This window comes from Eumetopias jubatus, unplaced genomic scaffold (genome assembly GCF_037043125.1).
Source record: "Eumetopias jubatus isolate StellerSeaLion01/CBP00866 unplaced genomic scaffold, mEumJub1_p1.0 scaffold_7, whole genome shotgun sequence".
NCBI lineage: Eukaryota > Metazoa > Chordata > Mammalia > Carnivora > Otariidae > Eumetopias > Eumetopias jubatus.
This window is the reverse complement of record NW_028274813.1, coordinates 48,371,205-48,395,771: the sequence shown is the minus strand read 5'-3', so window position 1 is coordinate 48,395,771 and position 24,567 is coordinate 48,371,205. Positions and strand designations below refer to the sequence as shown.

Genomic DNA, 24,567 nt, shown 5'->3' with positions numbered 1-24,567 from the left:
ATCTTACAAAAAAAATACAGTATTTTTCAGAAAATAACAAGTATTGGTGAGGATAAGAGAAACTGAAATCCTCATCCATTGCCAGTGGGAATATAAAATACTGTAGGCCCTGTGGAAAACAGTTTGGCAGTTCCTCAAAAAGTGAAACAAAGAATTACCCCATGACCCAGCAATCCACTACTGGATATATACCCAAAAGAATTGAAAACAGAGACTCAAACAGATACTTGTATGCCAATGTTCACCGCAGCATTATTCACAATAGCCAAAAGATGGAAACACCATGTGTCCATCATCAAATAAATGGATAAACAAAACATGATACATATATACAATGGAATATTACTCAGCCATAGAAAGGGATGGGGTTCTGATACATGCTATGATGGATGAACCCCGAAAACATGTTAAGTGAAATAAGCAGACACAAAAGAATATTGCTATGATTCCACTTATATCAAGTATCTAGAATCAGCAAGTTCATGTAGACAGAAAGTAGATTAGAGGTTACCACGGGTTAGGAGGGAGGGAAGAATAGGGAGTCACTGCTTAATGAGTACAGAGTTTCTGTTTGGGGTGATAAAAAGGTTTTAAAAAACAGAGCAGTGATGGTTGTATAATACTGTGAATTTGATTATGCCACTGAATTATACACTTAAAAATGGTTAAAATGGCAAATCTTATATAATGTATATTTTACCACAATAACAAAATAAAAATTAGAAAATACATTGTTTTGAACCATGGTATCTTTAAGAGAACAGTAAGTAACCAGGCTACAGATTAATATGCTAAGATAACACAATATAAAAACTTGCTAGTAAGAATCAAGGCTGATTATTTTGCTTAGGTATCAGTAATTGAATACTTCTATACTATCAGTTTCATTGTCTCTAAAATGGATATAATAAAAGTGATCTATATTTTCCAAAAAATATAGGCAAAGATTATAACATTAGCAATTCTTTTACATGAAAACTAAAGAAAGCATTTTTACAACCTGTTTTCCAACAGCAATAAAAATGGCCAATGAGTATATAAAGATGTTCAACATGATTAGTTTTAAAAATGAAAGTGCTTTCCCCCCCTCCTTAGACTGGGAAAAATGAATAGAATAACACCTAGAGTTAGTGAAGGTGTGGGAAAAAGAGCAGCATATATTAGAGCTTATGTAGAAGTAAATTTGGTAAAATGTTTTAAAGTTCTAAAAATTTCCTCGTCTTTAATATTACAACTCCACTTCTAGGAATACATCCTAATTATTAGACTATGAAGACAGTATAAATATATTTGTTGCAATATTGTTTACAATAACAAAAAATGGAAACAACCTAAATATTTATTAATAGTAAGGAGTTAAAATATGTTATGGTGTCTCCATATAACATGGTACTAATTCAGACTTCAAAATCAGTGTTGAAGGATGGGTGAAATAGGTGAAGGGGATTAGAGGCACAAACTTCTAGTGAGTAAATCACAGGGATGAAAAGTATAGTATAGGTAATAGAGTCAACAGTATTGTAATAATGTTGTATGGTGACAGATGGTAACTACACATATGGCTGTGAACACTGTGTAATGTACAAGAATTGTTGAATTTCTATCTTACACACCTGAAACTAATACAACATTGTATGTCAACTAAACTTCAACTAATATATTAAAAAAATTGTGTGGAAGTCTATTTATTAACATGGAAAATGTTCATGATATATTGAGAACAGGAGAAAATAGTTAACAGTCTATTTTTGTAAATAAAACAGGTTTGTATCTATATATAGAAAAATATTTTTAAGGATTAAATAATATATGTTGTAAGGATAAGTTATCTCTGGGTGTTGCAAAATTGAGTGATTTTCATTTTATACTTGCCTCTGTTTTTCTGAATACTTTTACAATGAGCTACATTATTTTTATAATCATCACTTAAAATGATTTTCACGTTGGGAAAAAAATTAAAATATAAACCTTTCAATTTTTGGAAATTAAGACCAAAATCTATAAAAGCTAAACAGCTATGGTCAACAGAATTTATTTTCTTTCACCTTAAATGCACATGCCATTAAAAAAAAAAATCCTAAATGTTACTACTCAACCAACTTTCACTATAAATATTATCATAAATACACTATAAAATAAGTGTCACTAAAAATATAGACAATGGAATTTTAGTTTGCTACTGGTTCAATCTTAAGTATTGTTTTATAGCAGTCAGCAATGTCCTCTAGTTTTCACAGAGAATATCTTACTAATTTTTTAATACACTATTTAGGACTTTAATGAGAATTATAAAGTAGTTTTTATAAACTTACTTCTGCCAAATCTTCAAAACAGCTGCCAGCTAACGGATGAGGACTGCTTTCATCAGTCATTTCAACTGTGTCTTCAATTAAACCTAAAAGTTTCACAGTTAATTCATGTATATCTGAAATGTTACTGAAAATCCTGTCAATATCCTGAAAAAAAGGAAAGTTAAGACATGTGAGGTTGAAATATTGTTTAAAAATTGCTAAATATAAGTAATATAAGTAGTAAGGGTATATTTTCATCCAATTACATACTAATATATTCCAAGACATGTAATATATTCTATAACAAAGCAAAAATCCATCATGAATATAAAAGTGAAATTTAAAAAACCTCCTGGATTACATACAGTAAATTTACTGGGAAATATAAATTGTACATAGTTTTGTTCAATAATTCTAAAATCTCCTATTATGGATAAATCTAAGCAACTCTTCACATAGAGGATCCTGGCATTTGAGTATTTTCAAATTGCCTAAGAGGCTAAAAATCTTGATCAAGGTCTTAGAGAGCTAGTTAATAAAAGCTGGGTTCAAAATGAAAACATGACTCCTAATCCAAATACAATCCAGTTTCACAACTTGTGGCCTGTATCCTAAATTTGAGGAGGAATTAAGACTTCATTCAAGCTTCCATGTGTGAATTACATCTGGATTAAGAAATGTTAAGTCTTCTGGACACAAACAGACCATTATGACTGATTATGCAGGTTATGGCCAACTATCATTCACTCTTCCACGTCGTAATGGAAACATTACATGCTGTGGAACCTGACAGACCTGAGCATGGATCTTGACCCCACACTTGTTAGATAAGTGACTCTGGATTAGGTCACTTACTATGTTTCAGGCACTATTACAAGTACTTGACATGTAATCTCATAACAGCCTTATTAGATAGGCACTATTATCATCCTCATTTTTATAAATGAGGAAACCAGCTCAAAGCAGTTAAGTCATTTGCTCAAGGTCACACAGCTGGTATATTAATATCTATCTACCCTCATAAGGTTCTTAGTAGGATTAAATGAGATGATTTCTACAAACTGCTCCTCGCATATACTAGGTCCTCCACAAATGTGAGCTTTTTGAAGACAAAGGGATAGGGCCAAAGGAGTAAATTAAGATTAGTTTTAAATCACTCATTCCTTTATCACATATTTGCTGAGTACTATGCTCTGATCTCAGATGGTCTTTACCTCAAAAGTTCAGTCTATTGAGACTAAAAAATACAGTAGTAAAAAATACAGTAAATATAGCAAATCCATTATCTAAATGCTAAAAAAAGTTTAAAAAGATACAACGGATATAGAGAAAGAGAAAAAAGGAATTTGCTCTTTCTCTTGACCCTTCAGTACCATAATAGAAATTTTCTATCAAATCAGCACTATCAATGAGAAGAGACCCCATAAAAATTAATTCCTGAAGAATGAAAACTAATGGGACACAGAAAAGCCAAAGAAGATAAAATAAGCTACTAGCATCTGTTAGGTTTTTATTCTTAGATAGAACCAATTATACTGTGGTATAAAAGAACTCAAGTTCAAGTTCAACTTCTGTAACTTACCAAGTCATAATCGTTTTGTGTCAATTTCCTTATCTCAGTAAGGTAGAGATTATAATACCTGTCTCCTCTATCTCAAAGGAGTGTTACAAGGGCCACGTAAAAGAGTACTTTGAAAATGACAAAATGCGATAATGCAGTGTGTCCAGTGGGAGCTGCTACAAAACATTAAACATAAGTACCAAAAAAAAAAAAAAAAAAAAAAGGAAGCCAACTAAAAAACCCTATATTATCACTGAAACTCATGCTTTTGGAAAAGAATCAAAGAGGCTAAATCACTTCCTAATCTTAAACACTCAGCCAGCTGTGTCTGCACATTCACTCATGTAATAGTTATTTGGGGGAGGAAATCAGGAGGTAGAAAAAAGGCTGAGTATTTAAAGTGAAGGGCAGACACACAGACATCTAAGGAAAAATAAATCATGGGATAAAGGAAGGAAAGAAAAAGAAACTTTTTTTAAAAAGGCAGTATTTGTCTAGCTGTACTCCTTAAGTTGACTTTAGAAGCTAGAGGGAAGAGAAAGGACGAGGCTCCCACCCTACTGCCATCGCGTCTGTCCCACGCCCCAATGGAGGAGTTCTGCCTTTGTTTAGGTGGCACTCGGCATAAACTTTTCCTTAAAAAGTTCCACTGTTACAACTTTAAACCACTGCCTTAAAGTACTTAGCAAAAGACATGAAAAAGTATTAAGTCTTTCTTTTCCAGACCATACATCTTTTTCACTACGTTCAAACGAATGACCATAAACCTCAAATCCGGCATAGCAGAAAGATTTCATCCCCGTGTAGTCCCCCTTTCTAATCAGAGCAGCTGTGTGCACTTGTGTCTAACGTTCACGGTCACTGCCCCTAATGTAGAACAATTCACATATTTTAAAAACTATAACTACTACATAATAGAATATTTTTGTTTTATATACTCATAAAGTATAAAAAGTTCCTACTTGTGATTTTAAGCTGCTTTTGGGGTACATAAAATTTCAAACCAAAAAGGTACTCACAGAAGGTTTAAACAGCTTTCTGTCAGAAAGAAAGGCTTCTCGAAACACTTTTATGATCATATTTAGTTCCCGTAGGTACTGCCTTTCTTCTGCAATTTCAGTTCTGACAAGGTCATAGTAGTTTAATTCACCTGAAGAACTGGGTTCATCTTCACAGAGAGAAACCAAACCTATGTCATCCTGGTCAAACATGTCCATCAAAACCTGACAAATATAAATCAATAATGTAGAAACTTATTTTCCATACTTTTATAAAAGGGTCTCAAGGTATTTAGAATTAAAACATTAAACAATGAGAGCTGTGTGCATTACAAGCTAATTTATATAAGAAAATTCAAATAAGAGAAATATGAAAAGTTGAAGGGAAAAAAACATCCAAATAAAACTGGATATGCAAAAATAAGTAAATATTTATAGAAATAAGATAAACCCAACAGTGAAATATATGTGTGTATACATATAAATGTGTGTATATAAATACATACACACACAAAAACACACATATATAATAGCAAAAAGGAGCATACCTTTGAAGGACAACAATCTGAGCCAAAATCCTGGTTCAACCACTTACTCACCTGTGATTACAGACAAGTTATTTATTCTTTTGAAAGCAGATTCCTTCTATGTAAAATGTAACTGATGAAAAAATTCAATGAGGTAATGTACATAAAATGCATACAACTATGTCTGGCAAAGAGTAGGCATTCAAAATAGTAGTACTTTTTGTCTTATTGTAAAGAAAGCTATATGAACTTGGAGAAAAAGAAAAGGATACTATTGTAGAAGCACATGATAGAGCACAGTGTGATGCTTTTCTAATGCACATTTACCATACCAGCAACTGCTATTAAGCAGTTAAAGAAGGTGCCTGTACCAGTGCAGGAAGAGAGGACTGTTAGGAGACTGGTTACATACAGGAGAACAGATCAAATAAGAAAATATATTAAGGAAAATGGGAGCCAGATTTCTGTCAGAGAAGACAGTTATAAATATGAACAAGGGGAGGCTAAAATGAACCCTGTGGTATTAGTTTTGGATTGGAGAGATCTGTGAATTCATATAAAGATAGATAATTCTTTTTTGGTAGACACAGGGTAGTTCTTGAGTTAGAAGCTTAAGCCTGAGAGAACGGTAAAGCAGATTTCCCAAAATTGTTCTACCCACTCAGAAATAGGTAAATAAAATACTATCTTCTAAGCAGAACTGAATTACCACCTGCGTTACAGGTCCACCCCCACTTAAATGTAGGTTGGTGCTAACATATCACCTATGTTGGAAAATAAACAACTTGTGAAAGTACACGCCTGTATTAGTTTTCTTGGGCTGCCATAACAAGAAAAACATAGATAAGAAATAAATATAGATGTGTTGTATACATATAATGTATAGACACACACACTCCCCAAATCTGGCATCTAGAGACCAGAACATACATGTACACCATAATAGCAGTGAGTTTATCTAGCACCCAGATCTTGGTTTCTAAATACCATTCTCTACTAAAAGGAACCTGGAATTTTAGAAAATGACTAATCCCAGGCGTGAGCAGCATGTAAAGAAAAGCTGAACCTGGAACATCTTCTGTCAAAAGGAAGTGTTCAAAGAATGATACAGACAGAGAAGCCAACACAAAGGAGCTCCCACTGGCCAGATCTAGGACAATTTGAATTATCAAAATAAGTAATGAAATAATGGAAAGCATATTAAGTAAGAATCCATGAGCCTATATTAAAATAAATGAATAAATTTCAAGTGCAATGAGGAACAAGATATTCACGATCTTAAAATATTCCACAAAATATTTATTAATTACAAAATGGGAAATAGTACTTCAAGGCAGAGAAGCCTGGAAAACAACCCCTTAATCAAGTGATCAAAATGAAATCACCAGTGATGGGACACATCAAAATTGTGTGCCATGGGAGAGATGCAATGAAAAGAGTACAGCATTACTTCTCTGATATTCCTGGCCAAAGATCCATAACCTGAATCTAATGAAGAGGCAATACCAGAAAAAAACTAAAGTAAGGGACTTTTTCCTTTTTTAAGTAGGCTCCACACCCACCGTGAAGCCCAATGTGGAGCTTGAACTCACGACCCTGCGATCAAGACCTTAGCCAAAATCAAGAGTCGGTTGCTTAATCGACTGAGCCACCCAGAAGCCCCAGTAAGGGACATTTTAAACAATAACTAGTTGTAATCCTCAAAAGTATCAAGGCCACAAAAGTTAAAGAATTATGAGGAATTATCCCAGACTGAAAGATACATGACTAATTCTGGACTGGATCATTTTGCTATAAAGGACATCACTGGGACAACTGGCAAAACTTGAATGGGGCCTGAAAATTAGATAGTATAATGAATCAAAGTTAATTTCCTGGATTTTGATTGTCATTCCACTGTCATTCCACGGTATGCAGAAGAATGTTTTTGTTTGTAAACTATGTTGGCAACTTACTCTCAAGTGGTTCAGGGCACAATGGAGTATCTTTTATTGCACCTGCAACTTTTCTAAAGTCTGAGATAGAAAAAAAATTTTTTAAAGCATGTAATCATAATTTTAGAAGTCAAAATAGAAATATCTAGGAATCTCTACTATGAAATTCAAGTGAAAAATCATTTTTGAGATCAAGGCAGACTAGAGTAGATCTCAACAATAACTGCACATCAGAATCACCTGGGATGCTTTCAAAATATGTTGAGGGTTAGAGTCCTAACCCAGGCCAAGTAAATCAGAACCTCTGGGAGTAAGATGCAGGCATCAGTATTCTTTCTGGTAGTTCTGATGTACAGTCAAAGTAGAGAACCATTGGCGTGTGCCAAGTTCTAGGAGTCATTCACCCTTAGTGGTCTAGTTTAGGCACCTTCTCTATGAAGTGTTCCTGGTCTCCCCCAGGTCAGAAGTGACCACTTTCTCCACTGCACTTTGGCTTATACTAGTTTTTAATCACACTGTGTGGCAATTATTATGTTTTTTACCATATTTCTTTCCCCACTAAAATAAATTCCTTCTAACACAGGGACTGCTGTCTTGTTCAATGCTGGATCCTTACAGCTCAGGGCAGTGACTGGCACATTGAGAGATACCCAAAAATGTTTATTTAAAAAGTAAAAAAAAAAAAAAAAAAGTAGAAAGGAAAGAAAAGTAGAAGGAAAATAAAGAGACTCAGTTTCTTCCCCCAGAGGCTTACAGCCAGGAAGCAACAAGGTAACTAACGGAAACAGTATCAGAAGGAAGAAACACAGGCATTGCAGTCTTCTGCTCTCTAGCTGTGCCCCACTATTCTATGAAACTAAAGTATGTTTTTCAAAATTACTTATAAGTACCTGAATGCTCTGTATATATTTTCTTTCTAAAAAGATAAAACTCAAACTACTTTTCTTAAATTGGTTTGAGGCTTTGGCTGTTTTTCTCTTGTAGGTAAAAGATTCTTGATGGGGTGGGGAGGGGGAGATTCCCATCCTGTCATAGGCTGAAAGTATCAAGGTTTGTCTAAAACACCAGCATTTTTCTGTCTTCCAACACCAGGAATTATTAAAATTACTAATACAAACATGTATAAAAAAGACAGAGGTAGAGGTGACATATAGTCACTATTATTCAAGTTAAGTTTAAATACCACTTAACACTCACCTTATCTGCACACATTGACACTTTAATGTCCTGCTGAGATATTTCATAATGTCGGATATTAAAAACATAATTACCAGCCAACTTCAAAATATCAGCTGAGATATACTCTAGTACAGCCACAATATACAGGGATACATGATAGTCCACTTTGTACCCTAAAACTTCCTGTGGAAAGAACAAACAATTTAATTCTAAAAAATGGCACTGTCAAGTATCAGTTAAACACTGAAAAATTTTATCCAACATTCTTGCTTACAAACTTTCTATAAACCAAATGTCTAAAGTTACAGGTATCATAGGATACAGAATGAGCAACTGGCCCCAGTATCAGAGGCTTTTTAAAGAGACATCTAATCTAACAAATCTGCCTTTAGTATCAAGAAATCTTGGCCAGGACTTCACTGAAAACCTCTTAATAAATACATTACCCAAAACCCATTTGACAAGTATCTGCTATCTTCAAGGACCTGTAACCAATATCCCCAAATGACAGTGGTTTGTATTGAGGAGAGGATATGTGCATATGAGGGCGGAGTTAGGGGATGTTTTGAAATTGCTACCAAGGGGGCATTCAAATCCATATACATCAAATATTTTCTATAGACTAAATAATATTCCCTAGCCTATTTTTCCAATGTATAAAAATATCTGTGATAAATACAAATTAATTTAAAAACAGTTCTGAACTCACCACAGCTTTGACTATATATATATATATATTTTAAAGATTTCTTTTTAAACGATCTTATTTATTTGAGAGAGAAAGAGAGAGCAAGAGCACAAGCAGGGGGAGCAGCAGGAGAGGAAGAAGCAGGCTCCCCGCTGAGCAGGGAGCCCAATGCGGGGCTCAATCCCAGGAACCTGAAATCATGACCCAAGCCGAAAGCAGCTGCTCAAATGACTGAGCCACCCATGCGCCCCTACTTTTTAAAGATTTTATTTATTTATTTGCCAGAGAGCTGAAGAAAGAACGAGAGAAAGCACAAGCCGGGGGGGGGGGGGGGGAGCAGCAGGAGAGGAAGAAGCAGGCTCCCCACTGTGCAGGGAGCCTGATGCGGGACTCAATCCCAGGACTCTGAGATTATGACCTGAGCTGAAGGCAGATGCTTAACCGACTGAGCCACCCAGGCGCCCCGACAATATATATTTTCTTAATTAGAGGTTGAGAATCAGTCAGGGGTAATACTCAACAGAAGATACCACAAAGATGTATTATTGCTTAACGATAACTTTTAATATTATTTGAAAGGAAATCTGATTTTATCAGAGTATTTTTATTTGTACACACAATATGTATGTATATATGTGTATGTACAAGTACACACACGTACATGCACATACTAACATAGACCATGCTATATAAATACTACATAAATATACCAATATCTTATAAAGTATTATTCATGATAAAGAACTTCCCCAATGTTTTTTTTTTTTTTACTACCTTCAATGAAGGATGGATTTTGTCCACAGGGAGTAAGAGAGGATTTCTTCGTTTTCGTTTTTCTATGGCAGATTGTGCATCAGCAATAGCCCATTTATCAATTGGATGAGGAAAGGTCTTTTGAACACGTTCCTGTTCAGATCACAGCAGTACTATTGTTAATAGAAGTGTTCATAATAGAAAATTCATACAAAACTAAATTTTATCATCTTTAATGCTAGCAGATAATAGTGACATATGTTCTGATTCCTGTAATAACTAATTTTTTTCAAAAAGGATCAACAGTACTCTCAAGATTTTTCCACGTAATTCCCATGAGTAAAGAAAAAGGTGAAATTTAAACAGAAAGCTTTTAAGCATAAGCATAATTAAGATGGAACGAGAACTAGGAAAAAGTAGTAACATTAGGAGAGATGAAAACCACCACGAAATACTCACCAGTGATTTTACAATAAGGTTCCTAGAGTTAAAATTATTTACCTAGCAGAAGCAGTTAACTCATTATTAATTATTATTATGCAGTCACTCTCCTTTTGCTGACCTTGGAGCTTCAAATATAGAGAAGAATTTTAAAAAGAGATGTCATGTACCTTTTAAAAGTTCAAGTGGGTGACAAAGCTCAGAACAGCAGATCTCCTGGCAAAAACAATCTAAGCTTTTTAGGTTACTATTATGGCTCATCTAATCTGAATTTTAACCAGTGGTTCGCATGAATAATGAGAACTAATGATAGGTGAATCAAACTCCAATTTTTAGCGGGACTTCCTGTTTTTTAAAATTATGTTCTCATCTTTTAGCATATTTAGCTATTGAGAAGTATGCTTTTTTTTATACTTAATGTCTTCGAGCTGAGAGTAGGGAAACAAATGCTTTCATTCCAAGAGTTCCTAAAAGTCTTAATAGCCCAATTACTCCAAATTAAGATTTTCCTTCAGACTAGAAGTTGTTGCCTTATTACAGAAACAATTTTCAAAAGAAAGGTGATGTAAACAATATAGTACAAAAGTAATTTTTGAAAGCTGTACTGATGGGTATTTCTAAAAACCTAAAAATACTCCCATGTAAACTGAGCCAAAACAAGTATTTTAGCACTAATTCACAGAATTTTTTAGAGGTGTGTCTGTATATTAATCAAACAGTAAATAGCCTTAAGATTTTTACTAGTCCTTTACTGAAGCAGTATTTATATGCAGTACAATGCACAGATCTTAAGTGTACAATTCAATGGTTTGAAAAATGCTTACACCTGTGTATCCATCACTTTAATAAAGATACAGAATATTTCTATCATCTCCATCCCCACACTCATAGGCAGCCACCATTCTGATTTCTATCACCATTAATTTTAGCTGTTTCTGAACTTCACAGAAATATAGCATATGTACTCTCCGAGGTCTAGCTTTTTTTGTTCTATATAATGTCCGTGAATTATAGCCATGGTATCACACATATCAATAGTTCATTCTTTCATTTTATTACTGAATAGTATTCCATTTTATAAATGATCCACAACCCGTTTATTCATTTTCTTGTTGATAGAAATTTGAGTTGTTTCCAATTTTGGGGTATTATGAATAAAACTGCTTGGACATACATAAGTCTCTTTGTGAACATATATTTTCATTTCTCTAGGTTAAATACTTAGGAGTAAAGCTGCTGGGTCATAGGCTAGATATACCATATGTTTATAAGAAACTGCCAAACAATTTTCCAAAGTGGTTATACCATTTTACCCTCCCATTGGCAATGTGTAAGAGTTCTAATTATGCATTTGGTGTTAATAGTCTTTAGTTTTGTCCCTTGAAAGGGGAGTGAAATGATATCTCAATATGGTTTTAATTTCTATTTCCCTGTGACTTAAGAGCTTGAAGGGCACCTGGCTGTCTCAGTCAGTGGAGCATGCAACTCTTGATCCTGGGTTGAGTTTGAGCCCCATACTGGATGTAGAGATTATTTTTTAAAAAATGGGGAAAAAAAAAAAGAGCTTGAGCACTTTTCATGTGCTTATTGGTCAATACCATATCTTCTTTCTATGAAGTGTCTGCTCAAGACTTTTGCCCATTTGGGGGAGGAAGGTGTCTTTTTATTATTGATTTGTAGAAGTTAACATTCTGGATACAAATCCTTTGTAAGGAATATATATCACAAACATTTTCTCCTCGTTTGTGACTTACACACCTTTTTCATTTTATTAATTTTATTCTTTAATACTTACTGTGTTTTGAGTCCTCTGTAAAAAAAAAAAAATTTGGTTAACCCCAGGTTAAGAAGATATTCTTCTCCATTCTCTCCTACAACTTTATAGTTTCAGCTTTTATGCTTAAGACTATGATGCATCTTGAATTAATTTTTATGTGAAATAGGCTTCAAGGGTTTTTCTCTCATAAATTTATCCAGTTACTTTAGCACTTTTTTTTTGCTTAAACACCTTCCTTTCCCCATTGATTTGCCTTGCTATCTCTGTTGAAAATGAACTCAGCACATATTCCACATAAGATTTCAATGGTTTTAGTTTCCATAATGATTTAGAATGATATAGACTAAAAAATTAATTTGTAGAATGGTTCAGTGACTTTCTGAAATATCAAAATAATTTTTACCTCCACATCTTGAACAGTCCGTGGTTGAGCCATGCATAATTTATTAAGCAGCTGAAAAATCAGCTCTTCAATATAATAGAGAGACTCTTCATTAGCTGAGAGATTGGGATGTACTTGCTCCTGAACCTTTAAAAAAAAGTCTCAGTTAAAGAACAGGCAAAAATATTTATGACAAATCTCAGAGAATCTTATTTATAATTATTAACATTTTACTAGAATAGTTATTCAAATACAGACATAAAACACAAAAAGTGGGGGAAAAACCCACCTCTAATTGTTGGTCTCTGTAAACTTTTCTTAACCCACAGAGCAGAAAGTAATAGAAAACTTTATTTTTTTTTAAAGATTTTATTTATTTATCTGACAGAGAGAGACAGCGAGAGAGGGAACACAAGCAGGGGGAGTGGGAGAGGGAGAAGCAGGCTTCCCGCGGTCTAAGATCTACTTTTGTAAAAATAGATTTTTTTTTTAATTATCCAGTTCAAAATAGCTTCTAATTTCCATTATGGTTTCTTCTTTGACCTTTAGAATTTAGAAGTATATTTCTTAATTTCTAAACATATGGTATTTTTTTAAGTTCCCTTTTTTACCGATTTCTAGAATAATTGCATTGTGGTCAGAAAACATACTTCCTAGGAGTTCGGTTTTTTAAAATTTGTTGAGACTTGCTTTTATAGCTCATTATATGGGCCTAGATGGCTTTACTGGCAAACTTAAACATTTAAGAAAGAAACTGGAAGAAGAACAAAATAGACTTCCCAACTTATTGTGAGACTAGCCTTGATATAAAAACTCAAAAAAAAAAGATGAAAATTATAAGCCATTTTTACTCATCAGCCTAGAAATAAAAGCCTAAGTAAAATATCAACTAAATTCCATAATACATATAAAAAAAAATGTGACCAACCAAGTGGGTTTATCCCAGGAATGTAAAGTTAATTTAATGTTGGAAAATCAAACAAAATAATTCACCATGCTAACAGATTAAAAAAGAAAAGTAATATGATAATATCAATGATTTAGTTAAAAACGCATCTAAAAAACTCAACATTCATTCATAATAAAATCTCCTAGTGAACTTAATTTAGTAAAAGGATATCTATTAAAAAAACCCTACAATAAACATCATAGTCAATGGTGAAATACCGAAAGCTTTTTTTTTGTATCAGGAAAAAGGCAAGGATACTCGCTGTATCATTTCTATTCCATATTGTACTGGAGGTCCTGGATAGTGCAGTCCAGCAAGAAAAAGAAGTAAAAGTGTAAGAATTAGAAAGGAAGAGATTTACAGGTGATTTGATTGCCCACTATGATAGTTAATTTTATGTGTCAATTAGCCTGGGCCACAGGGTGCCCAGACACTAAACATTATATCTGAGTGTATCTATGAGGGTTTCTGGGTAAAATTAACATTTGAATTGGTAGACTGAGTAAAGCAGACTGCCCTCCCCACTGTGAGTGGACCTGCCTAAATAAAAAAGGCTGAGCAAGAAAGAATTCTTTCTCTCTGCCAGTCTTTGACCCAGGATTTTGGTCTTCTGCCTTAAACTAGGACTTGGACTAGGACTATACCATCAGCTCTCCTGGGTCTCCAGCTGACTGCAGATTTTGGACTCCTCTACCTTTATTAGAGAGAGACAGAGAGAGGGAAGAGAGAGAGAGAGAGAGTATGCATGTGTTTCTGTTTCTTTGCAGACACCAGACTAATATACTCATGAAGGAAAATCAAAATATTGTACAGATAAATTATTTTTTAAAAAGATTGTATTTATTTATTTGAGAGAGAGAGAGTGCACGAGCAGGGGGAAGGGCAGAGGGAGAAGGGGAGAGAGAATCTCAAGCAGACTGAGAGGAGCCTGAGGCAGGGCTTAATTCCACAACCCTGAGATCATGGCCTGAGCTGAAATCAAGAGTCGGTCACTTAACCAACATGCCCAGGCACCCCAAATTATTTTAATTCATAAAAAAATAAAATTTTATTTCTGTGGAACACAACAAAGATGAAAGATAAAAGTCTTAAATAATATCATTTACAATGGAATAAAAAATGTATCATGTACCTTGAAATACAGCTTAACAAAAGAAGTATAAGACCCTTGGGGGAGAAAACTATAGACTCTGAGAGGAATTAAAAGATCCTAATAAATGAAATATAATAGCATGTTCATGAATTATCAGACTTAATATTGTAAGTATATCAATTCTCAAACTGATCCACAGACTTAAAATCACAGTCAAAACCAAAAAGTCTGTTTGCTGAAATTGACAAGATAATTTCAAAACTTACATGGAATTGCAAAAGGCTAAGAAAATCAGGCACTTAAAGAATAGAAGTACTTGCTGTAATCGCTACTGGGATTTATTACAGAGCTACAGTAAGAATGTGATGTTATAATGACAGACAAACAGACGAATGGAACAGAAGAGAGAATACAGAAACAAGCCCATAAATATACAGACCCTTGATTTACAACAAAGCTAGTACTACAGGGTATGAGGGTGTGGTCATGGGGAGGCGAGGAAGTATATAAATAGTGAACAACTGGATACCCATATGGAGAAGAATTATACTCAACTCCAATTCACACTGTACACAAACAACAATTCTAGTTGGATATTTTAGAACTATTACATAAGGACCTAATAAACTGGTAATATAAAACAAGATATTATCTTCATGACTCAGGATAGGAAAGGATTTCCTAAACAAGACACAAAAATTACTATCCAGAAAGGAAAGGACTGATAAACATAACTTTAAATTAAAAATGAAAACTTAAGTTCAACAAGACCTTTAAGGAAGTGAAAAGACAAGTTAGCACTGGAAAAGATTTATGTGACACATAAAACAAAACGGCTCACATCCAGAACATATAAAGAACTAGAAATTCAAAAGAAAAAAAAATGATAAAAATCCCAATACAGGGGCACCCAGCTGGCTCAATCGGTAGAGTATGCAACTCTTGATCTTGGGGTTTTGAGTTTGATGCACATGTTGGGCATGGAGCCTACTTAAAAAAAAAAAAAAATCCCAATAGAAAAAAATGGGCAAAAAAAACATATCAGCACTTTACAAAAGAAATTCAAATGACCAAGAAGAGCTCTAGCTCTTTGGTAATGAGAGAAGTGCAAATTAAACCACAATGAAAACTATTACCCACCCATCAGAGAGCAAAACTAAAAAGCCTAATAATACTAAGCATTAGTGATTACGTAGAACAATGGGAACTCTCAACACACTGCCACTGGAGTGCAAAACGGCTCATTTTATTTTTATTTTTTAGTTTTTTGGCTCAATCACTTAAAAAAGTTTTTGCCATTATCTACTAAAGTGCAAGATATGCAGTACTCTATAATCAATAATACTGTGAAAACTTTGTATGTTAACAGATGGCAACTAACCTATTGAGATCACTTCATAAAGTATATATACCTAAAACTAAGACAATACTATATGTCAGTCATACTTCAATTTAAAAAATCAAAAATTAAAAAAAAGATATGCATACCCTATGACCCAGCAATTCCACTGCTGGAGATATTTCTCTTTAGAGCTATGCAGTCCAACACAGCGGACACTAGCCACATATGGCTATTGAGCACCTAAAATGTAGCCCTATTGGAATAAAGTGGGCTTTAAGTGTAAAATACATGCCAGATAGCAAAGATTTAGTATAAAAAAAAGAACGTCAAATATCTCAATGTTTATATTGATTATATGCTAAAATGATTAGATTTATTAGTTAAATGAAATATAGTATTAAAATCAATTTCATGAGTTTCTTACTTTTTTAATATGGCTATGAGAAAATTTAAAATTACATATGTGACTTATGTTATATTTCTATTGGACAGCACTGTTCTAGAGAAATAAGCACACAGGTTTCCTAGAAGACACGTATAAGAAGGCTCCTAAGTAACATTAGTGATACCTCCCAACTAGAAACTCAAATATCTATTAAGAGTGGAATAAATCAGGGCGCCTGGGTGGCTCAGTCATTAAGCGTCTGCCTTCGGCTCAGGTCATGATCCCGGAGTCCGGGGATTGAGCCCCCTGCATCAGGCTCCCTGCTCCGCGGGAAGCCTGCTTCTCCCTTTCCCACTCCCCCTGCTTGTGTTCCTTCTCTCGCTGTGTCTCTCTCTGTCAAATAAATAAATAAAATCTTAAAAAAAAAAAAAAGGTGGAATAAACTGTAGCATGTTCATACAACGGAATACAGGAAGAAAACTGAGTAACTATAGCTACATAAAATGTGGCTATATCTTCGAAATATTGTTGGCAGAAAGCTGCCAGACAAGAAGAATACATACAATGGAATTCCACTTCAAGATCAGACAAAATTAAGCTGTAACATTTAGAGACACATGTTTAAATGGTAAAACTATAAAAGAAAAACCAAGGCAGTGATTACCATAAAAATGGTTATCTTTGTATATTTATGTTTTATGCATTTTTGACTGTTTTACTACTTCACCATAAATAAGTTTAAAAAGTTGGAGAATCATCTAGCAAACAGAAAATGGAAGGATGAAATTACAATAAAATAAGTCAAAAGGGCCCTGCTAGTCCCCAGCTAATAAATGAAATTAAAATGGAAACAGAATATCCTACAAGCTTAGGGTGAAGGGAAGAAGCAGGTCATATACAATGTGGACATTAGACTAGTTCCAGACTTCAACCGTAACACTGGAAGCTAGAAGGCAGATTTCCAACTTAGAAGAAGTTCCTAACAAACTATCAATCAAATATCATGGTAAAATGAAGACATGCTTAGACATAACAGGTCAAAAATTTTTCTCTCTCATGCACTCTTTCTCATTAAGCTTTTATAGTTTATACCACAGTAAAACAAGAGTATAAATCAAGAGAAAAATATAGTATATAAGAAATGAAGGAATCAAGGCCAAAGGAGTACCCAGGATAAAGTGAAGGGAAATTATGAGACATGTACAACAAGCATAAGGTCACCAGTCCAGACTAGAGAAGATCAGAAGATTCTGGGAGAAACTGTCTCAAAAAGATGAAATTAAGGGGTGCCTAGCTGGCTCAGTCGAAGAGCTTGAGACTTTTTTTTTTTTAAGATTTATTTATTTATTTTAGAGAGAGAAGGAGAGCATGAGCAGGAGGGGCAGAGGAAGAGGGAGAGAGAATTTCAAGCACACTCTGCGCTGAGCACAGAGTGGAGCCCACATGACACTTGATCTCACAACCTTGATCTCCCCAAGCATGTGACCCAATCTCATCAGGGTCATGAGTTCGAGCCCCACACTGGGTGTAGAGATTACTAAAATAAACAAATAAAAACTTTAAAGAAGATTAAATTGATAAGAGCATCTGATGGATCTAAAAATCTTAAGAGGATATTTAGACAACTGGTACGAGTTTAAGCTTGAATTAGTCGCCACATAGAAAACTACACAAACAAAACAAGACAATTACTAACTCCAGTAAAAGGTTAGGTAGGAAAGAAAAAGTGGTTTACCTATAACAGCATTTACAGTCATAATAATGTAAACTTTGAATACTGATCCAAACAAAACGAAGATATAACCATGGCATGGCGGGGGGCAGTGAGGCAGGAAGTATGTATATATGATAAGGTGTGTATGGTTGGAGGAGGGAAATATATATGTGTATTAAAGAATACTAGGGGCACCTGGGTGGTTCAGTCAGTTAAGTACCAACTATTGATTTCAGCTTAGGTCATATTCTCAGGGTTGTGAGATTGAGCCCCGCTTGGGCTCCATGCTCAGTGCAGAGTCTGTTTGAGATTCTCTCTCTCCCTCTCTGACTGTCCCTCCCCCGGCTCATGCACTCCCGCTCTCCAAAATGAATAAAAACTTAAGAAAAAAGAAAGAATATTAAATCTTTACCTTCCATGGTAGGACGTTAACAGATAATAGCCGAAACAGAAAAATCAAGAAATAGCAATTTTTTTCCTTAGAGATACAGAACACTGAAGTGAATCACTTGGAAAAGTTAAAAGTGACTGTCTCTGGAAAGCAAAAAATTTCATGAATGGGAGGAGGTACTGCTATTTTTCTTATAAGCCTTATAAAATTAGTTATCTTTCTATTTTCAGGAATAATTTTGATAAAATATACTAACTTATAAAGAAACATAATATGAACTGAGAAAGTGGGAAAAAGGAGGATACATAAAACTAGAGATAACATACTACTTTTTTAAGGACTTTGGAAAAGAGGAGTTTAAAGTAAAGCAGTTAGATACTTATAAAGGACCAACATCCAAAAAGCCAGGCTTTATAATATTTCTTTATAAATTCAAAATAGATTTTGGAGAAAACAAATATTTTCTCTTATCTCCTGCACTTCTTTAACATGATAAGAAGGAAGTTAATTACTTCTTACCATGTATTTCTATTAGATCAAAGAATTAAAAGACTCTTCTTTTTTAATAAAAAGAAAAGCATTTACACTGGAAGTTTAGCAATGGCATTCATAAGGCTGTTTCTTATAACATCTTTCCATAAAAGCCAAGTGCTCTACTCAGTGAAAGTGACTGTGCATGAGAATTAAGATAATGTCTAACTGGGATGGATTTTTTTTTTTTTTTTTGACAGAGAGAGACACAGTGAGAGAGGGAACACAAGCAGGGGGAGTAGGAGAGGGAGAAGCAGGCTTCCCGCCGAGCAGGGAGCCCGATGCGGGGCTCAATCTCAGGACCCTGGGGTCATGACCTGAGCTGAAGGCAGATGCTTAACCAACTGAGCCACCCAGGCGCCCCAAATGGATTTTTTTTTCCTGTGATTATGATTTTGGTAAATAACCTGCAAAGCAACTTTAACAGTGAGCATCAAAATTTCTTATGCCACACTTAAAGTAATTGCAAATATGAAAAGTCATAAAAACAAATATATAATGTTAAAATCCCACACATAAATACTAATAGGACATCAAGGTGACAATGGAAGTTAACCATACTTCGTACTTGCACAGTATTTACTATCTCAGCACCCTAAGAGACAGTAAACAAAATTACCACATCAGAACTAACCTACCATATTTTTCTGAAAGACTAGTCAGAAAAAGAGCAATTAAAATAATTTTCAGTCTTTAACAGTAGAGTAACAAGTCAGACCTGTATTTTAGTTACACCATATTTTCAAATTGCCAGAAGGTATTTCCTTATACATACACTGTAAAAAGAATAGTCATGATACTATATATAGATCCATGTATAAACACATAAAAATATTAAACTTTAAATTATCTTATACCAAGATAAACACTAGATTTGACAAGTTTCAGAAGTGCTATTTCCTAATTTATATTTTCCAGTTCTCCATATTCAAAATCAAATAAAAAATCTTGCCAGTGCATTTGTTTAAATCAATTAACATTTGAGTTTTTGGTACAATGTAGAAATAAATCCCTTTGGCTACACGGTATGACATTTATTTATGCCAAATTGTTCATTCTATTGCCAAAATTTTTGCAAGTATGCAAATGCCTCAAACATCAATTAAGAATACTGGAAGTTTTGTTGTTGTTATAAAAAGAGTTAAAATTCAGTTTGAAAAAAAAGCAACAAATTTCATTCTAAAAATATACACAATCAACTACAAAATACTGCTGACATGTATTACAATGGCTAAAATTAAATTAAATATCAAATGTAGGCAGGAAGAACTGGAACTCTCAGACTTTGCTGGTGGGAATGTAAAACTACAACAGTTTGGGAAAGTTTGATAATTACTTAAAAAGTTAAACATACACCTCCTATCTGATCCAGTCACTCTTTGGTAATTACCCAAGAAAAAGGAAACATGTCCATACAAAGACTTGTACCCAAATATTCACAGCAGTTTCATTTGTAATAGCCAAGATCTGAGAATCAAAGTTACATTAATAAAGAGATAAACAGTGGTATATCCACACAATGGAATACTACTGAGCAATAAAAAGGAGTTAACTATTAATATATGACACAAAATGGAGGAACTGCAAAATAATTATGCTGAGTCAAAGAAGCCAGAAAAAAAAAAAAAGTATATATTGTATGATTCCATTACTACAAAACTCTAGAAAATGTAATCTACAGTAATGGAAAGCAGATCAGTAATTGCTTGGGTACAAGAAATGGGGAAGGAGGGAGAATTAGAGAGTCAGAGTCAAGAGGAAATTATGGGGCTGAAGGATATGTTCAGTATTTTTATTGTGATGGCTTCACTGAAATATACATACATAAAAACTTATCAAACTGTATCCTTTAAATATGTACAGTTTATTATGTGTCAATTATACTCCTAATAGTTTTAAAAAATAATATAAACATATAATATTCTAAGGTAGCAATTTTTTGACTAGGATGTATAATGAAACCACAGCTGCATACTATCAACTCTTCAAGGTCAGAACCATTTCTTATGTTTTTGGTTTCCTCCTATTTCCCCACCCCTTTATTTCTAACACACAGGTAATCTAGTGCCATGCTTTGTATAACGAAAGCACTCAGTAAATACTTGTTCAATAAATAAATTCATGGTATCAAACAGATTTCTTGGCCTCACTGAAATCTGGGGACTGGGAAAAATTGAGAACTCCATAAAATTTGCTTTAATTTCACTGGATATGTACCAGGAGACTCAGTTATCCCATGTAACATTAAACATGGGGAGATTCCCACTCAATGCTCAATTCCCACTGACTTTTTTTTTTTTAAAGATTTTATTTATTTATTTGAGAGAGAGAGAATGAGAGACAGAGAGCACGAGAGGGAAGAGGATCAGAGGGAGAAGCAGACTCCCAGCTGAGCGGGGAGCCCGATGTGGGACTCGATCCCGGGACTCCAGGATCATGACTTGAGCCGAAGGCAGTCGCTTAACCAACTGAGCCACCCAGGCGCCCCCCACTGACTTTTAATATTCGCTTCTCACTTAGATTCAGCGCTCTTAATTAGGAACTTTCTTGAGGGGTTTTAAATATAAGTTTATTTAAAAAGGAGGTAAGTACAGGCCAAGTATCTCACTCTATTTAGCTTAATATTAGGTGAGGGTTTACCATAAAATAATCAAAACATGTAGAGAAGACTATTAGTGGAGGCTAAAATTTTTGTCATTAAAATTTTCCTTGAATGAAATGAAATGGCACTGGTCTGTAAGTACATTCCCAAACAGGCAGGCCATTAGCCTGTAAAGCCAAGAAAGCGCAGGCTAAATCAATGGTTCCCAACTTACTCCAGTGGCAAAGCATTTGGAAGTCACAGTGCTCTTAGCAGAATGTGAAATTATTAAGAGATTAGTATTACATCATAGAGAGGAGTATTATTAGTAAAAATGACTATAAAACTGGAAACTACAGGCAAACATTTGTAAGAAAAAACAAAATATCATAAACTCTTTTTCCTATAAAACCTCTCTCTCTCTCTCGTTCATTTGTTTTACAATCTTCCATTACACACTAGCAAGTAAACAGCAGTAGGCACCACACCATAGACTTAAGAAAAACTTATGAGTGAAATATAAAATTGAAAAAAATTAATATTGACTTTTTTCCTCTGTGAACTAGGAAAAGATCACTATTCTAAATATGCTTTATTCCAAGTTTAAGACTCCCTGAGCCAAATACCCACTTCCTTCAGCATACTATCAAAACTACCATACGTACTCTTTCTTAAAGAACATCTGCCACAGGGGCGCCTGTGTGGCTCAGTCGCTTAAGTGTCCAACTCTTGATTATTGGCTCAGGTCATGATTTCAGGGTCGTGGGACTGAGCCCCATGTTGGGCTCCCCACTCAGTGGGGAGTCTGCTTGAGATTCTCTCTCCCTCTCCCTCAGCCCCTCCCAGCACTCACACACACGTGCTCTCACTTGCTCTCTCAAATAAAGAAAGAAATGTTTAAAAAAAAAAAAAAAGATCATCTGCCTGACAAGGTACCTGCACTCAAGGAGAAAACAGGTTCTCCTTTCCCACCTCTTCTTCCCAACTGCCCACTTCCCACTTCACTGAAGAAAGGCAGATATTTACTCTGATCTCACTATGGTGTGCTGCTCTGGGGGGGGGGGTGGGCAATAAAAAAATAATAAATCTAGGACACTAAACAAAGAGACAATTACAAATATTTTTCATTTAAGTACGTTGCTTCTTCCATCCCCTAGCCTACTATCAAAAAACACAGCCTTACTAAGAAGAAAAACATACGAAACCAAAGAAAAGAAAGCATCTTTAAGAAAAACTAAAACGTGGGCGCCTGGGTGGCTGAGTCAATTAAGCATTTGCCTTCAGGACAGGTCATGATCCCAGGGGCCTGGGATGAGTCCCGCTTCAGGCTTCCTGCTCAGCAGGGAGTTTGCCTCTCCCTCTACCCCTCCCACCCTGCTCGTGATCTCTCACTCTTTCTCAAATAAATAAAATCATTAAAAAAAAAATACTAAAAGGCAACATTATTTCACTCAAGAGAAAAAACTAAAGCAAGTTTTCACACCTTAACTATTTTTCTATCTTACAATTAGAATTCAGAAGTGAGATAGTTGGCATGTGACATGTATTAAGACATTCATTTGACCTGAAAAATTAAGTCAGACCTTGTCTCAAATAAGATAAATATGAGGTTGGTTGGCTTGACAATTAAAATTAACCTTACTGATTTGGTTACATATTGGATATTTAAATTAAATGAATGAGTGTGGTAGGCAGAATTCTAAGGTGGCCCCTAGGATTCCCACCCCTTGATGTACATGCTCTGTGTACGCCTCTTGAGCGTGGGCAGGACTTGGAATATGATGGGATAGCACTCTTATGATCAAGTTACCATGTAAGGCAAAACTTGACTAAGGTCCCTAATCAGTTGACTTTGAGTTAACTGAAACATTATCATCCTGGATAGGCCTGACCCAAATCAGGTGAGTCCTTTAAAAGCAGGTGCAGAAGTACGAGATAAGAAACAGCAGCAGATGCATTCCTGTTGGCCTTGAAGAAACAAATTGACATGTTATAGGGAGGGTCATGCGGCAAGGAATGGCAGCAGCCTCTAGGGGCTGAGGGTCTCAGACATACAACTGCAAGGAAATGAATTCTGCCAATAACTACATGAGCTTGGAAGAGGCTTTCAGATGAGACTGCAGCCCCAGCCAAAACCTTGATTGAGACCCTAAGCAGAGAACCCAGCTAAACTGTGCCTAGACTTTTAATTTACAGAAACTGAGACAATAAACCCGTGTTGTATTAAACCCCTAAAGCTTGTAATAATTTGTTAAGCAGCAACAGAAAATGAATACAATGAACTAGATATACAGCTCCAAGGATTCAATGAAAATATGTTTAAAGAACATGATAAGGTAAAATACATGTTATTAATAAATATCATAGCTAAAGTGTACTAAAGTTAATATTGTTTTCATTTTCCCAATCTTTCTTGGATATATTGGACTAAATAAAGTATCTCTAAGCAAAAAAGTAACAGTTGTAATTATTAGTCTTTTGGCATGTCCTGGAAAAGCTAGAAAATGAAAAAGTGAATAGCTCTGAAGACCAGGCAACAAATCATTCTGCAAGTCAGGTGGTTTCCAACTTTTTACTTTAAACAAAATTGCAGGAGAACCTAAATAAGTTACTGGCTGATATATCATTAAGACTAACTTTTTGATAGATAACAATTTTTGGCATATAATTTGAAAAAAGTTTAAAAAATGAGCTTGATTGCTTTAAATCTTTCTTCTATGTTAACAAGGGTTCTCAGGGCTTATATCTACAGAAATGGGAAAAGGAATAGAAATGCTGAACTGTGATTCACTCCTGCAAGACCCTATATCTCATTCTAACAATAATAGTCACCCATGAAACATGAACTAATTTAAAAACAGTATAAACAGCTACATAGATGTCACTGAATAATGCATATTTAATAAAGCTTAATAATTACTAATTTTTCAAAATCCATGACATGTATGTTCTTTTGATCAACTATGTCCTACTAGCAATTCACCCTAAAAGATATTTTTAAAGATTTTTAAAATTAATTAATTAATTTATTTATTTGGGAGAGAGAAGAG

At 34.6% G+C, this 24,567-nt stretch overlaps 1 protein-coding gene across 2 annotated transcripts in view; it reads right to left on the bottom strand.

Moving 5' to 3' along the window:
* The window catches only part of SOS2 (SOS Ras/Rho guanine nucleotide exchange factor 2), an 81,379-nt gene that overhangs the window by 48,493 nt on the left and 8,319 nt on the right, over window positions 1-24,567 (bottom strand). For both annotated transcript variants that reach the window (XR_003609870.2, XM_028106625.2), the window contains exons 2-6: window positions 12,553-12,678; window positions 9,953-10,084; window positions 8,509-8,673; window positions 4,872-5,075; window positions 2,313-2,456 (exon numbers count right to left, since the gene is read on the bottom strand). Coding sequence is in view for 1 of the 2 variants with exons in the window: in XM_028106625.2 (XP_027962426.1) it covers window positions 2,313-2,456; window positions 4,872-5,075; window positions 8,509-8,673; window positions 9,953-10,084; window positions 12,553-12,678 (771 nt within the window). In the remaining variant the exon portion in view is untranslated. The remainder of the gene's footprint in view (window positions 1-2,312; window positions 2,457-4,871; window positions 5,076-8,508; window positions 8,674-9,952; window positions 10,085-12,552; window positions 12,679-24,567) is intronic.